Source organism: Dermacentor albipictus, chromosome 7 (assembly GCF_038994185.2).
Source record: "Dermacentor albipictus isolate Rhodes 1998 colony chromosome 7, USDA_Dalb.pri_finalv2, whole genome shotgun sequence".
NCBI lineage: Eukaryota > Metazoa > Arthropoda > Arachnida > Ixodida > Ixodidae > Dermacentor > Dermacentor albipictus.
In genome coordinates, this window is record NC_091827.1 from 127,673,406 (window position 1) to 127,687,028 (window position 13,623).

The 13,623-nt window shown below is 43.5% G+C and overlaps 1 protein-coding gene and 1 pseudogene across 1 annotated transcript; both read right to left on the bottom strand.

Annotated features, from left to right (window-relative positions):
• Nucleotides 1-2,672: 2,672 nt before the first annotated feature.
• LOC139047926 (uncharacterized) lies at nucleotides 2,673-10,014 on the bottom strand. The gene is made up of 3 exons (XM_070522103.1): nucleotides 9,360-10,014; nucleotides 4,096-4,194; nucleotides 2,673-2,683 (listed from the first exon to the last, which is right to left on the bottom strand). Exons 1-3 carry the CDS (start codon nucleotides 10,012-10,014, stop codon nucleotides 2,673-2,675), a joined length of 765 nt encoding a protein of 254 aa, XP_070378204.1.
• On the bottom strand, nucleotides 4,390-9,140 carry LOC139047464 (uncharacterized; annotated as a pseudogene).
• Nucleotides 10,015-13,623: the final 3,609 nt, after the last annotated feature.

The window sequence follows — 13,623 nt, forward strand, 5'->3', positions numbered from 1 at the left end:
AATTTTAATAACATCGCATGTTCTGATAGAATTTCATGCACTAAAGCGTTTAATTATGTGTGGAGAGGCAACGAAACTTCATAATGAGCTCGCAGCTTCACAGGCATAGGCTATTTTTTAGATAAATGATAATGCTGTGCAGGTTTCTTTTTGATGAATGAATGAGTGCTCTTTACAGAATGAATGGTAGTCATGCTGTGAAGCGTGCAGCAGCAGTCATCAGCCATAACCGGCGAATTTTCGAATGTTTTATTATGCTTCTGTAAAATTAGCCAGTACGTTCGCGTTTACGCTTCACATAAGACTTGAGTGTGATTCTCTCGCAGGAAAAGTGTTTAGCCGGCATGTGCGTTGAAAAGCCGTGAACAATGACTGACCTAGAGGGAATGTAATGTATAATGTGCATTGGCGCGGTGCATCGTACGTAGCTGACCGAGCAGGATATGCAAAGCGGGTAGCGATATCGCAGAACTTTCGCTTGACACCGCTTCTTGCAGAACCGGCGCGTAATAATATACAAATGAAATGCTGAAACCAGCGGTAACACCCACATTGTTCAAGTACGGAAGAGATGCGGGCAAGCATTGCAAGTGAATCCAATCCTCTTATGTGCTAGCGAATCGTAGTGTTCGTGAGTTCGCGTCTCTTATGCGCGTTGTTTAAATTTCAAGCGTGAGAATCGCTTCTTAATGCTTTTCAACAATGATGAGTCTGACGGTGAGTTTTACGATGTGGTTACGACGAGTTTTACAATGTTTGTATCTAAACAAGTGCGTCTGCTTTCGGCTTGCTATAACTGTTCCGCATCTGGATGGACAAACAGCATTTCTGGTGCGGGATTTGGTACTGCGTCCGAGAAAATTTGCACTTATGTAGTAACGAATAGGTATTGCTGCTCCCAAAGAATGAGTGCACAGCGCCGCCACCACAAACTAACATCGAATTTACGCGCGTTGTGTGTTCGCACTGAAATGTGTGCCGATGTGTGGTGCAAGGGAGGCCCCTGTACTCAGTTTAGTAGGAAGCTCCATGCTCTTGCTGATGGCTGAGTTCTTTGATAGTATAGGGCATACCGCCCCAGATCGTGCAATGTGTTCAGTTCTAGTATCCGTAAGCGGAGAACACCGAGACAGCTCGTCCTATACGCAGGTGCACTCGGCCGCTGTTTTTGCTCCATCCCCATGCAACCGAGTAATCCTTCGTTGAACTGTTTTCTTCTGTATCAAGCCACTTCTTCCTGCCCACAGTGGCACCATTTCATACAGCATTATGCAGCAACTCATTTCTCTTTTCTGCTTGCACGCAGCACCCTGTCATGTGTTTCCCAGTGAAAGCTGCATTAAGTGATGCACTAGGCATGCTTGAACTTGGTCTTAGCTCTACTGAAACTTTGCTCAAGCAAAGTGGTATTGTGACTGTTCTATCATTCTTCCACTTCGCACCGTGCCATCCATTCTGAAAGTGTGACACCTGATTTAGTGCGAACACATTTTGATTAGGGAGATTTTAATACATTGACGAATTAACAAGACCTTGCTCCATCCAGCTTGAGCAGGCTGAGCTGGGTGTGCCAGTAGAGTGAGCTTGATTTCTTCTCTGCTCATAATGCCGACATACATGATTGGCAGACTGGTGAAAGGTTAAAGAACATAGTGGTGTCCCTTGTAGGTGCTTGACACATTAAGAAATAGCATGACATACTTACAGGTGGAACAGTAGCATGACATATTATGAGCATGACACATTAATGCATAATATAAACAGCTGCAAGGACCCACTAGTGGGATTTTACTGGGACAATGTTAGTTTATTAATTTGAATGTGATATCATTATAGGTGAACTTCAACCACTTTGAAGGATCTAGCAGAAAATGTAGCCTGATCCCAAAGGCAGTGCAGTCTAATACAGCATCTCAAAGTACTAGCTGTCTAGAGGGAGGAATGCAAGAAACTGGCATGTTTTGCATGCCCCAGATGTTTCAAAGAGTGACTTTGGCACAAGAGAAGTATATGTGCAATTATGGGTTAACGGTTAGAACATTGGGCCGCTTTGCTAGAAGACGGATTCAATCCCGCCAACAGTCACACACTGCTTTATAGCCTTATGGGTGTACTTCACCCACTTTGGAGGTGGGTTGAGTGCGTACGATTGTGTCACAGTGTGCATGAAATCACAAGTTTGTGAGAGGTACAAGTTATAGGAACGTCACTTTGATAAATGAGTATGTGCAAGATTACACATGCATATACACACACACAATCACAATCATCACAACCATTGCATACTTAGACAGTTAGCACTGCTATGTTTTAGTCTAGTTTTGTTAATTTACTTATGCTCAATGGCTGGAGAAACATTAGCACATGCAAAGAATCCTCGAAACAGAATTCTGTGACACTCTGCACATGAACTTTGCGGTTAGGCACGGGAGAAAGGGGGTGGGTCAAGTGCATAGCTTTCCCACAGCATGGTAGGTTGTTTAGTGGGGCAGTCAACGAATAAATTTTTGCGCTACGTGTATGTTTAGTGTGGTCTACCAACTCTGAAATTCCAAGGAAAGTGTGTAGTAACTTTCACATGATTATTTACATTTCTGTCTTGGTGCAGTGAAAAGGCACTTTAAGCCATATGGGTTCAATTTATGGTGGAAGCATTAGAGTACCTAGAACAGCTACTCTTGACCTGAAGCATCCAAACAACAGGGTGATATGAATTTCAATGTGGCAAAGCATGCTGTGTAAGTCTTAGTTTTTATTGGTTAGCTTAGCCTGCAGCGAAATAATAAAAACCCATAAATTCCTAGTAGCCTAATCATGAAATGCTTAGGTTGTGCATGTTTACGTGTTTTCCCCACACCGCACTTAATTTGTAGCTTTTCCTCTCGATGTTTAATACAAATGAGCTTTCACTTTCCTACATATTTAATTGAAAATTGTTGCATGCGCAACAGTGTTATAGTGTGTTGAAAGTCAGTATGTGAACAAAGCATGGGAAGGTTTATTTAGGTGCTTTAGGCGAGTGCTCTACACCAAGTTTTACCAATTATTGTGGACTTGGAATTATTTTTATTCCTCAGATATGCCACCTTTTCATACCCATTTCATGTAGTGAAGCAGGCTACCTTTATAAAGCTCTTTTATTGAGCATATAGATTTCTCTGCTACATTAAAGTAACATTTAGATGGGCCACACTGTCATGCACCATAAGATTGTGCTGTATTCTTTCAGTCAAACAAAATAAGAATAACTTTGCATTTATAATGAGGGCGTTTTCAGGTAAAATTCAAAATGCCCTTTTCTAGACGTTCACTGAATATCCATGTAATATGCACGAGTCTTGCAGCGAAATGTCTATGGGATACCCAGAAAATGTTCTAGAAAAAAGATGTATGTATTGTGCATGCAAAAATGTAATCTGGATGACTGAATTGTGTTACAATTCCTTAAAGTATGCTCAGATTAGGTACAGGGGCCCAATACTTGATCACCCATGCAACAGTGAAATACAATCGAACAGTGAATGTGTGTTGTGCTTTTCAAGCGAGTTAATTGCAAAACTGTGTAATCTGGACTGGAGTGTTGGGTTGTTATAGAGTGCTGCCCTTTAGCATGAATTTTTTAAATTCTGTCTCTGTTTATTTGTGTTCACGACCAATAAATATTGTAGACAAAAAGCTATACCTTGCCTCAATTTCGACAGTGACAAGCACCTGATCAAGGAGTAGTATTTAAAAAGACTCGCCTAGGACTTAATTGGCACATACTTAACGTAGTTAGTGCAAAAAGAAACTTGCGTGTAGGCTAGTTAGTTCTTGAACATGGAAGCCAAGTTGTGTTGCATAGCTGATACAAAATACTCCTGAATGAAAATGCGAAGGATCTCAAGATGATGCACAATCATCTTCTGTGTTTCGTATTAACTATGCAGTGCAAGTTGGTTTCATAGCAGGTGAGTGTTATGTATGTGCAAAAAAAGGTTTGTTTATATGCTGCACTGGCCTGTTACATACACAATGCCAGCTTTGCAAGAAAATAAATATGTATAATCAATCTCTTATTGGCAGAACCATTACAGCAATATATACAAGTCTGACTTTCCATCTTAGACAATAGTGTAATATTTAGGTAGAGGTACAGACACTCCTGATGACTTGATGGTAGTTTGAATGCATGCAGCTGGTACATCAGTGGACCTGTACAAGAGAGGGAAAAGACGCAGGTGAAGTACAAAGGATTAAAAAGAATCTGCAACTTGCACTCTGAGATGAACATGTCACTGTGACAACCTGAGTGCTGCTGTTGAGCATTTTCTTAGTCTGTTGGTCCGCGGGCACAAGTGCCTGTCTTGCATTAAGCTGCTTATCGCAGCTTCATAACAAGAGTTTTCTCTATCCGCCACCCGAGTACGCGCTCTGTGGCGGTGAGGCTCCGCCAAGAGACTTGCGGCAACGGGAAGGTAATGGGGCTATGTCAGTACAGATTTTGGTTGCTAAAGCAGTACCAGACCGATGGCAAGCAAATTTTGTAACACAGTTGAATATCCGAAATACTTGCTACTGCTTAGAAGCAGATTGATCAGGTTTTCAAATTGGATAATACAAAGGGAACCTGCCCATATTAAAGCTTCAACCACAAGAAACACATTCCTGACGGATTGTTGACGCCAGCTGGTGTCGTCAAGAACGATGAGATGCTGGGGTTGATGCTCTAGATGCTGAATTGTGCCCACGTCTAATCAAATAGCCGGCCAAAAATATGTTGGAAACTTGGTCCTTGTGGTTGGGCCTTAGCAATCCCGATGCCGCATGTAACCATAAAGCAGTTGCACAGCTGCTAATGGATCTTAGTTAATGCATTGATAATGAACAAATAAACCTCTTAAAAGCATTAAAGTATACAGGCATATTCCTAACGGGGCTCTGGAACAATAAAAGTTTCGCATCGCGGGTTTGTGTCAGTGTTTACTGGTAGCTTGTGGATACACTGAAACCCGATTAAAACAAACTGGCCTATGCACTAAAAATAGATTCATTATATCAGGTAATTCTTTAAATCCAAACGCGCCTATAACGAAAGGAAAGAAACTTCTGTATTGTGTTTGTCCTACATGAATTTGTTGTCCTCAGTGGAAAAATTAAGTCAGAGTTACCTGCATTTTGTAAACAAAACCATGCATAGTAGACAGAAATCTTTAGCCTTAAACAGCTTGCCAGTCACTCAAAATAGAGACTCAATAGGAGCTTGCTTGAAGTACAGTGCTGGTATGTTTCGGAGTATTCTATTATTTAGGCACAATTTAAAAAAAAGTACGAAAAAAGGCCTCTGTTACAAGTGAGTGTTTTGCATGAGTATCAGTCAGGAAGTTTTGTGTGTACAATATACAGGATAATTCGCTTCAGGCTGGTTTGTTACAGTCAGGTTTGTCTAAAGGTGTACAAAGAGAAAAGTGCTATGTACTGCAAGTGTGGATTTTTTTCCTTGGCACTAGCCAAACTTGTGTTAGAGCACACTATCACTTTTTATCCATACTATCTGGTAAAAGGCGAAGGCATTCCCTGTGAAAGGTTTTTGAACAAGATGCACAAGAAATGTCCAGTACTTTTCTGCCATACAGCGGTTGCCTGCATACACAATGAAACTCATAAACACAATCTTTTGGCAACACACGAATAGTGGGGGAGCTTGTGAGTGGAAAATCTTCCATGTTGCCTTTTTGTATGCATTTCAGCAAATGTCTGCGCAGCATACTCTGACTGGTTACTCTTCGTACTCTTCTGGTTTCCTATCTGATGCTTAATAATACATATTTGCAATTGCAAACAAGCCACAGTCAAGCGTGTTGCACTGGTTTTGTGCCCCTTTAGTGCAAATGGTCAGCGTTGGTGACTGCAATTTTAGCATGTGACAGATTTGCTTGATGGCATCAGAAGGAGTACCTTGGTCAATTGAGTCATATACAAAGACTGTGTTTTCACCAGCGTCAACATTGATTACCGTAAGCCAGTGATAGGGGTTTCGGATATGCAAGATTTGAATAAAAGGGCTTTCTATTTTAGTAAATAGTAAACGATGGCCAAGTAGCACATCTTGAAAGCCATCCCAGTGAGGAAACGTTTCATGAATCAAGTACTGTGCTACGTTAATCACGCTGTCTGATATTGAGGTGCCCTGTACTAAAGCATTTAAACCGGCATTTAACGTGTCTGCTGTCACCAATGCAAGACTTGCCGTTTGCTTTTGCGATGGCAAAAACTTGCGCCTAACTGCTTTGACTTTCTTTGGCCGTCCTCTTCTTGCTTTTACCAAAGGTACAACAAGTTTTGTACTATTCGAATTCCTGCAACTGCTTGCAGCAGTCATTTGGGGTAATGGAGCTGGTGTACCTTGTAAGCTAACTGTAATTTGATTACTAGGAAAGGTGATTACTAGGAAAGTTTCTGAAGAATGTCTCGCATGATGCAAGTTTTCCATTCATTCTCACCACAATTAGATAATGCATTAGCCACAGTCTTGGACGTTTCACAAAGGCTCTTGTAGATGTAAGAATACTTTTCTTGAGCAGTGTCGAGCTTCACAGATGGTAGCAGCTGAATGCTGCTTGTCACCACTGGTGTGGCACTTGAGACCATGCAGCTGTCACTCAGAAAATGATCCTTACACCACCTTTCCGGTATGCATGCTTTGCCAAAAAGTCTTGCTGGCCAAAATGGCGAGCTGCTATAATGTGTGCACAAGGCAAACTGTACTGATTATAAAAAGCACACATGCAACGCGTCAGGCATAATGAAACTGTGCTCAAAACTTGCTGAAGCCACTACATAAAAATTAGCAGTGGAAGTAACCAGACAACCTACTTCTTTAAACCGTTCATACTGCTCAAGTACTTTACTTGTGACCTCAGAAGTGCAGTTACGGGCCAAGTCTAGTTGAAATGGCTCACTGACATCATTTACATTTAGGTTCAGCTTCATTTCCTTAAACTTGGACAATTTTAGAGATAATAAATCTTTCTCAATATAACTTACTAGTGCTTCTATAGCTTGAACCAAATGCATGCTTGAAGTGAGATAACTTTTATTCTTTTGATTGTGACACTCAATGCGATTATTCGTGTTATTACCAAATGTAGGAAGTTTCTCCAGATATGCATGTACCCACATTTCTTTACAGGAGTGCCAGTTCTGCATGTAATAAGAAATAAAATCTTTAAACGCCATAGCTTCGAGCTCAGCAAGCCTGTCTAAGTAGTCCTGCACAGTGAAGGAATAAACAATTTTTTTAACAGAGGGAGTAACTGATCACGCTGCAGTCTAGCTTTCTCATTGACTTTTTGCTGAAAGCATTGCAGCACATGCCATGTACACAACAAAATTTCATAATTAGGAAGAATCTTGGTGAAAATGCGTAGCTCGTTCATGTCTTTATCTATCATGACTACTCTAAAAGCAGACACAATGAACGGGTTAAACTCTGCAAACTTCGCAAACATAGCCTGCACAATGTCAGTCGTTTCATTTCGCAAAAAGGCATAACACACAGGTCTCCCACGACCTCCACCATCTTCAACCAATATAGAGTACAAGACATAGCCTTCAATGTTTCCTTTATATGTTTTGTCAATAAATAAAATCTCTGGACACTTTTCCAAAATCTCACGCATGTGCGTTGTCTGAAGTAGCACAAATTGCAGGCTGTTACTTTGATTCTTTTCATAGTGAATGACCCAGTTTGGATTAATTGCTAACAAGGTGTCTGTTTTTTCTAAAACCATTTCTTGGTGAGCCTGCTCGTTGCGAACAGGAATAGAAAACCTTTGCTTGTAATTGTTAAAATCTTTTGTAGTTAATTTCTTGCTCGTCTTCTGTTCGACAAAATTTTTAAAATACTTTGGGCCAATATTACATTTGGCAAAATCAAAGAATTCTACCTTCTCTGCATCGTTTAGAAGCCTGCTATGAGGATACAAGTCATAATACTTCGTAGCGTGATTATGCTTAGCTTGCAGCTTGGTTATTTTGTAGTGAAAAGTAGGTGATTTGAACAGGCTTACTGAGACTGCCATTTCACAACCAGCACCATTGTATGCTTGCTTGGGTCACTTTCCTGTGCCTCTTGGTTTTATAGCATGACCATGAGCACAGCTATATGAAATCTTAATATACTGAAACTCTTTAGATTCTGTTGCAAATGGACTTCTGTGAGACCCATTTATTGTGACTATGTGCTTTCCCTCCCTGCACCATTCATCAACGCTTTGCCTAAAGGAAATAAAACTATCAGATGTTGCATTTAAATAACCTTTGCTGCCTCCACCATGCAATAAAGTGGCAGTTTTAGGAACTCTGGTTGTGTTAGCACCAGCTCCTTCACAAACAGCCTGGGTATCAGAGCTGGCAGGCCTGCAGCTGGATGTCAAAGCAGCCTCACAACACCTACATCGCGTGGGAGCAATGCACGCAGCTTTGTCAAGGTCACCAGCCTCTGTGCCAGGATTGCTCGCCATCTGCCCTCCATCTTGCATTGTTTTTGACCTACAGTATTTGCAGACAATGACCTCATTTGGAACACCATTTATGACAGGTCTGCACTCAGCCATAGCAACTACCAAGCAGTCTTTATTCTGCCGGCTAGCCACGTGCTCCACCTTGCCAAAACTATCACAAATGGCGTCATGAGAGGCGCTGGCTTGTCCTTCAAGCTTGCTACCAGAGACAGCAGAAGGAGCAGACTCAGACTTTATACTGTCAATGCATGTCTGTTTCTGGCTTACAACTGCTCTCAAAGGTGAAGCGAACTTCAAGCACTTGGCAGCTGTCACAGCAAGAACTTTGCCTTTCCTGTCTGCAGCCAGGTCACAGCTCCATTCTTGCTTGTGCAGTGCTGCAGCCTTCCGCCGCCTCCTCGATACTACCAGTTTCCAATCCCTGTCACCACGGTGGGAGACAGCCTCTGGCACAGCTGCTTCTTGAGCACTGGCCTCTCCTTCCCCCACATGTGAGCACACAACAGGAGCACTCTCATGCTTTTGTGTGGCTCTCCTAGTTTTCGAGACACAAGTGGTGCTTGCACCTCGACCAGGGATCATTGGCTCAGCAGGCCTCCACTCGGCTTTTCCCCCTACTTGGTACACTTGTGCCATGGAAAATGGGGGTAGGCAGTTTGTCCCGGGTGAACCAAGCCTTGCTACCCTTGCAACGGACACGGACACCACCAACAAGTGAAAATCCAGCACCTTGAAGGGTTCTGGTAGGCTGGTTGGTGCCGTGCCTCTGCAAGGGAGCAGTGCTGGCTTTCCAGACAGGAGCTGGTGCTGTGGAAGGTCCACTTGCTGCTTGCGAAGAAATTAAAATATGCAAACCAAGCGGGGGAAAGTCAGCCTCGGAGATGGTAGGGATGCTGTCCTGCCGAGTCCAACTGGTCCATGAAGAAGGTGCCTGGGTCTCCTTGTAGGACTGCTGGATGCGGCTTCTCTCCCGATGGATGGACAGGGTGCAGGCCCCCTGGTACAGGAAGTCTGCCAGCACCTTGTTACCAAAGCGGCTCGGCTGGACACCATCTCTGCTCAGGCAACTGGGCCAGTTGTCCATGAGACCACCCAGGAATGTGTAACCGCACTCGTGACAGTTCTGCATCAGGGTAGTGTTAATCTTTTTGTAGTTATTATTCAGGTCACGCAACCAAGAGGACTGAGCTTCCCATGAGCGGTACTGATTCTGCCCCCGAGGAAGAATGGCAGAAAAAGCTACAGGCACCATGGGATTTCTCTCAATGATCCCCTGAGCAAGCTGGCGATACTTGTCCATGCACACGCTGGCACTGTCAACAGTGCTGTTAGTGCCAACGTGCACAATGACAACATTAAAAGCAGCTAGCTTGCCAGCAATCATTGACAGCAAATGCTCAATCCTTACTCCTCTATCCGCGGCAACGCTGACTGACAAACTACGACGCGATGGGAAATACTGGTCCGTGTATTTCACCATAGAGTCACCGGCAACCAAAACACGTGTCATGTTGCAAGCAGTGCTATCTAAAATGACACCTAGAAGAAAAAAAAGACTGCAAGAAAATAAATCTGAGCTTTTTCACAAACGAAAGGAGGCTACCTTCTAGTCAGCACTACATATATATATGTTGAATCCGAGAAATCCGCGCTAGGGTTGAACAAAGCAAGCGGTCGCGAACAAGGACAGCAAGATCGGCAAATAAGCGACAAACACAATCAAAATACCATCAAAATACTTATTAGAATAGATATAAATAACGCTAGCAAATATAAAATAACCCTGCAAAGCAGCTTTCGCGCATATAGAAGGATGATGTTAAAGACTTGCGAGGATACAGCAGAACCAGGCCTTGGGACCAGCACCAGCGGCAGTAGAAAAGCACGACCCGCATGCGCTGCTGACGGGATGCGTACTGAAGGTCACGTGCGAACAAGCAATTAAACCACGCGCCCTCGAAAAACCTGAAATACGCGTGCATGTGACGTTGTCATTTAGGGACGTCACTTCCGTGCGTTGCAGGAGTCTGTTCTATAAAAAAACAGCAAAACAAAGGAGAACCTACTACGTCATTTCCTCCACATTTTTCTCGTAGCGTGCGGAAGGGGTAGGGCCTCTCTTTAGTTTTCTTTCTCCATGGTTTAGAGACTTCTGAGAAGGCGCTATGATGGCGCCAACTGCAGTTTCACTCAAGCGCCAAGTGATGCCATGATGCCAAAGTTGGTTCTTCATTCTATGGTGGCGCCATATGTGGTGCGTTGAATCTTCGGCCCATGCCGACCACTGGTCGTGTTATGTCTCCGGAGTGGGTTCAGTATTTGTTGGCGAAAAGACGTGCAGTAGTAGCGGTGTGGCATGTCGGCTTTTAGTCTCGGTGAACTCTGTGTGACCCGTATTTCTGAAGAATTCAGTGGTACTGACGATATAAATGTTGAAGTGGCGTAGAGCCTGGGCAATGCAAATTGCGAACCGGCGCTGTGCAGCAGCGTCATCACATCGCACATGCACCCTAATATTCACTTGACGGGCGTCGTAGGCGGACGTATTGTACGTGTTCTTCGCCACCACTTACGTTACGTAAGTAGTATATAATACTCAAGGTGGTTGCTCACAACTGTTCACGCGTCTTCGAAATGGGGCAGCGCATGTTTTCTTTTTTCAATCGTGTTCAGCGCTGGTGCACCATCTGTGACTTCATGTGATTTACATTTATTGTGGGCTTTACAAAAATTATCGCGTAATGCTGTGAACTTAACGGAACTTTAGTGACATCACATGGTATGCCAGAATTCCATGAACTAAAATGCAGAGTAGATGTTTAATATTATTCGTACTAGGAGCGTGATAAACACGGTGAGGTGGAGCTTAATACTGTGGCGTTATGTTCAGCTGCATCTCTGCCCGTTTTTCGAGCTCTTAGTTTTAGCAATGAGTCGCAAGGCTCTGTGTAAAGTTGGGACGAGTGAATGTGTACATGTGCGTCTGCAATAACTTCGCCGCAACACTTTCGCGTAATGCAATGAAGCAGACCGTGTATTGCGGTGACGCGATGTATGGCAGCCCTAGTTCCAGCTTTGATGTCCCCGTCACCCTGAAGATACTGCCCTGCCCGCTTTACTATAATCTCAGATGCTCTTGAACTCTCTATTTGCCGGTACTTTTATTTTCCCATGCGGAATGGTCCCACGGCAATACATATATGCAGTGAGGTGAAGCTTATTAAATACCAAATGCTTTGACAGTGTGAGACCCAACAGTTTTACAATAACATGGTCGATACAACAGCCCAGACCTCTACTTTAACAATTTTATTAGGGCTGTCAAACTAATCTTACAGCACAGAAAAACAATGTAAACACCTAAAGAGTTGATTAGCAAGTAATACTGGAAAGCACAAGACTAGTGGCCAAGGGTGTGTTGAAGTGCTTTAAACAGTCAACCAACACACCTTAAGTGCTTAAAAATTTCTAGCGTGTTGGTGCAGGTTGATCAGACTTACTGTGATATTGGTTGCTTTACAATGAAAATAATAGTATTGGATAACAGGATGCCAGCGACTCGTGTGGTGCTTGGTTATGCAAACCATATGGGTCCCTGAAATAGCGAAACAGGGTTCCTGTTCACGCATGCTGCTTGCGTCCACTGTTCTAAAGCTCTCTAATGTCAGCAGTATGAAGAGAGGCTGTAAAAATAGGGCTTTGAACTTCACAACCGCAATTTTGTTTCTTCTATACTCATACAACCTAAACACTATGCTGTTGTGAAAGCATCTACCTAGCTCATAGCCACATTCTGCGACAAAAGCAGTGATCACTCAGTTAGAGTTGTCTGTCCTAATATTACTCCAAGAAGAACAGTTCATTTTTTAGGCGCGAAGCATGTCATGCCCAACTAGAAAATTAACCACGCAATAAGCTACTAGAAGTAGCTAAAAAAATCTGCAGTCTTCTGAAGTCAGCTGGATTTGCAGCTCCTAAAATTGGCTATTATTGAATTAGGGGAAGGAAAGAACAGCTTAAGTAAACATATTTCTGATCAGAAAGTTATAGTGGTGTGCTGCAGGCTAAGGCAGTGAAAGGAAGCCGTTTTGGCATTGGTCTACCTCTGTCCCAAAACCAGGAACCACAGCCGAGGCGACTTCACTTGGCTTTGTCTTCAAATTCGCTTTCCCCTGCACAGAATACTCAGTCGAGGTGAGCTCAATGCACATCACCTACATTGGGGATGCAAAGACGCAAAGTCAAGAGGATGCCATCTTGACAAAGCAGACGCCACAGACCTCAAATTAACAAATGACGCCAACTATCCCAACTGCCACACCCTCCATTAAAACCAGCATGGGCAACTGGGGCTTTCATCCAGAGTGCCAGTGAGACTCTGCCCTAAGAGGCAGTGACCATTATCCGATATAATACTTTACGTAGGGGTGAAAATTTGCCACATTCACAAAATAAGGGTTTCAGGCGGGGACCATTTCCGTGATGCACTTGAGCTTGCAGAATGTGAAGGTATTGAAGAATCGCTAGCAACACGCATCCTTTACACACTGCAAACAGCGACATGCAAACTGAAGCTTACTGGGGCAATATCCAGCCCTGACAAGCACCTGCTGCAACTATGGGGTGAGCAAGCCAAGCTGCATACTGCATACTTAAATTGTGGCTGCACGCAACAAAACCTGATCAATGTTCTGCGCAAGACTGAACAAGCAAGATGTCATAGTAAGAAACTTGCCAGAAATTAGTGGATGGACCCCTGCGTGTCATTTCAACGTAAGATGTGACACATTCTCGGCTATAACAGGATGAACCAAATACTGTAATACTATTGAAAACCACTTGCCAAGGAATTCCATTGGCGGCCTGTCCCGAGCCAGTGATTCTTAGCACCCTCTGCTGCGTTGCAGATCTGACCGCCGCCGTGGTCAGTTGCTTCGCAGCTGCTGGGGACTGAGGGCCGGGGTTTGATTGTTGTGTTCATATAGGAGGTTGTGGCCAAGTACTGCACCAGGGTGGCCAATCCTACTCTGGTGAGGGAGTGCGTAACCGGTTCTGATCACCGGGATCAGGCCACACTCCAGGCCTGTTTGTGCAATTTTATCAACACGCGGATTTTCTT

What these genes read in the sequence shown, in the direction of transcription:
- LOC139047926 (XM_070522103.1), bottom strand. Translation starts at nt 10,014, where the DNA reads ATGACACGTGTTTTGGTTGCCGGTGACTCTATGGTGAAATACACGGAC. An exon ending in GGCTGACTTTCCCCCGCTTG is followed by an intron (nt 4,195 to 9,359) that starts GTTTGCATATTT and finishes TCTCTTGTACAG; the next exon opens with GTCCACTGATGTACCAGCTG.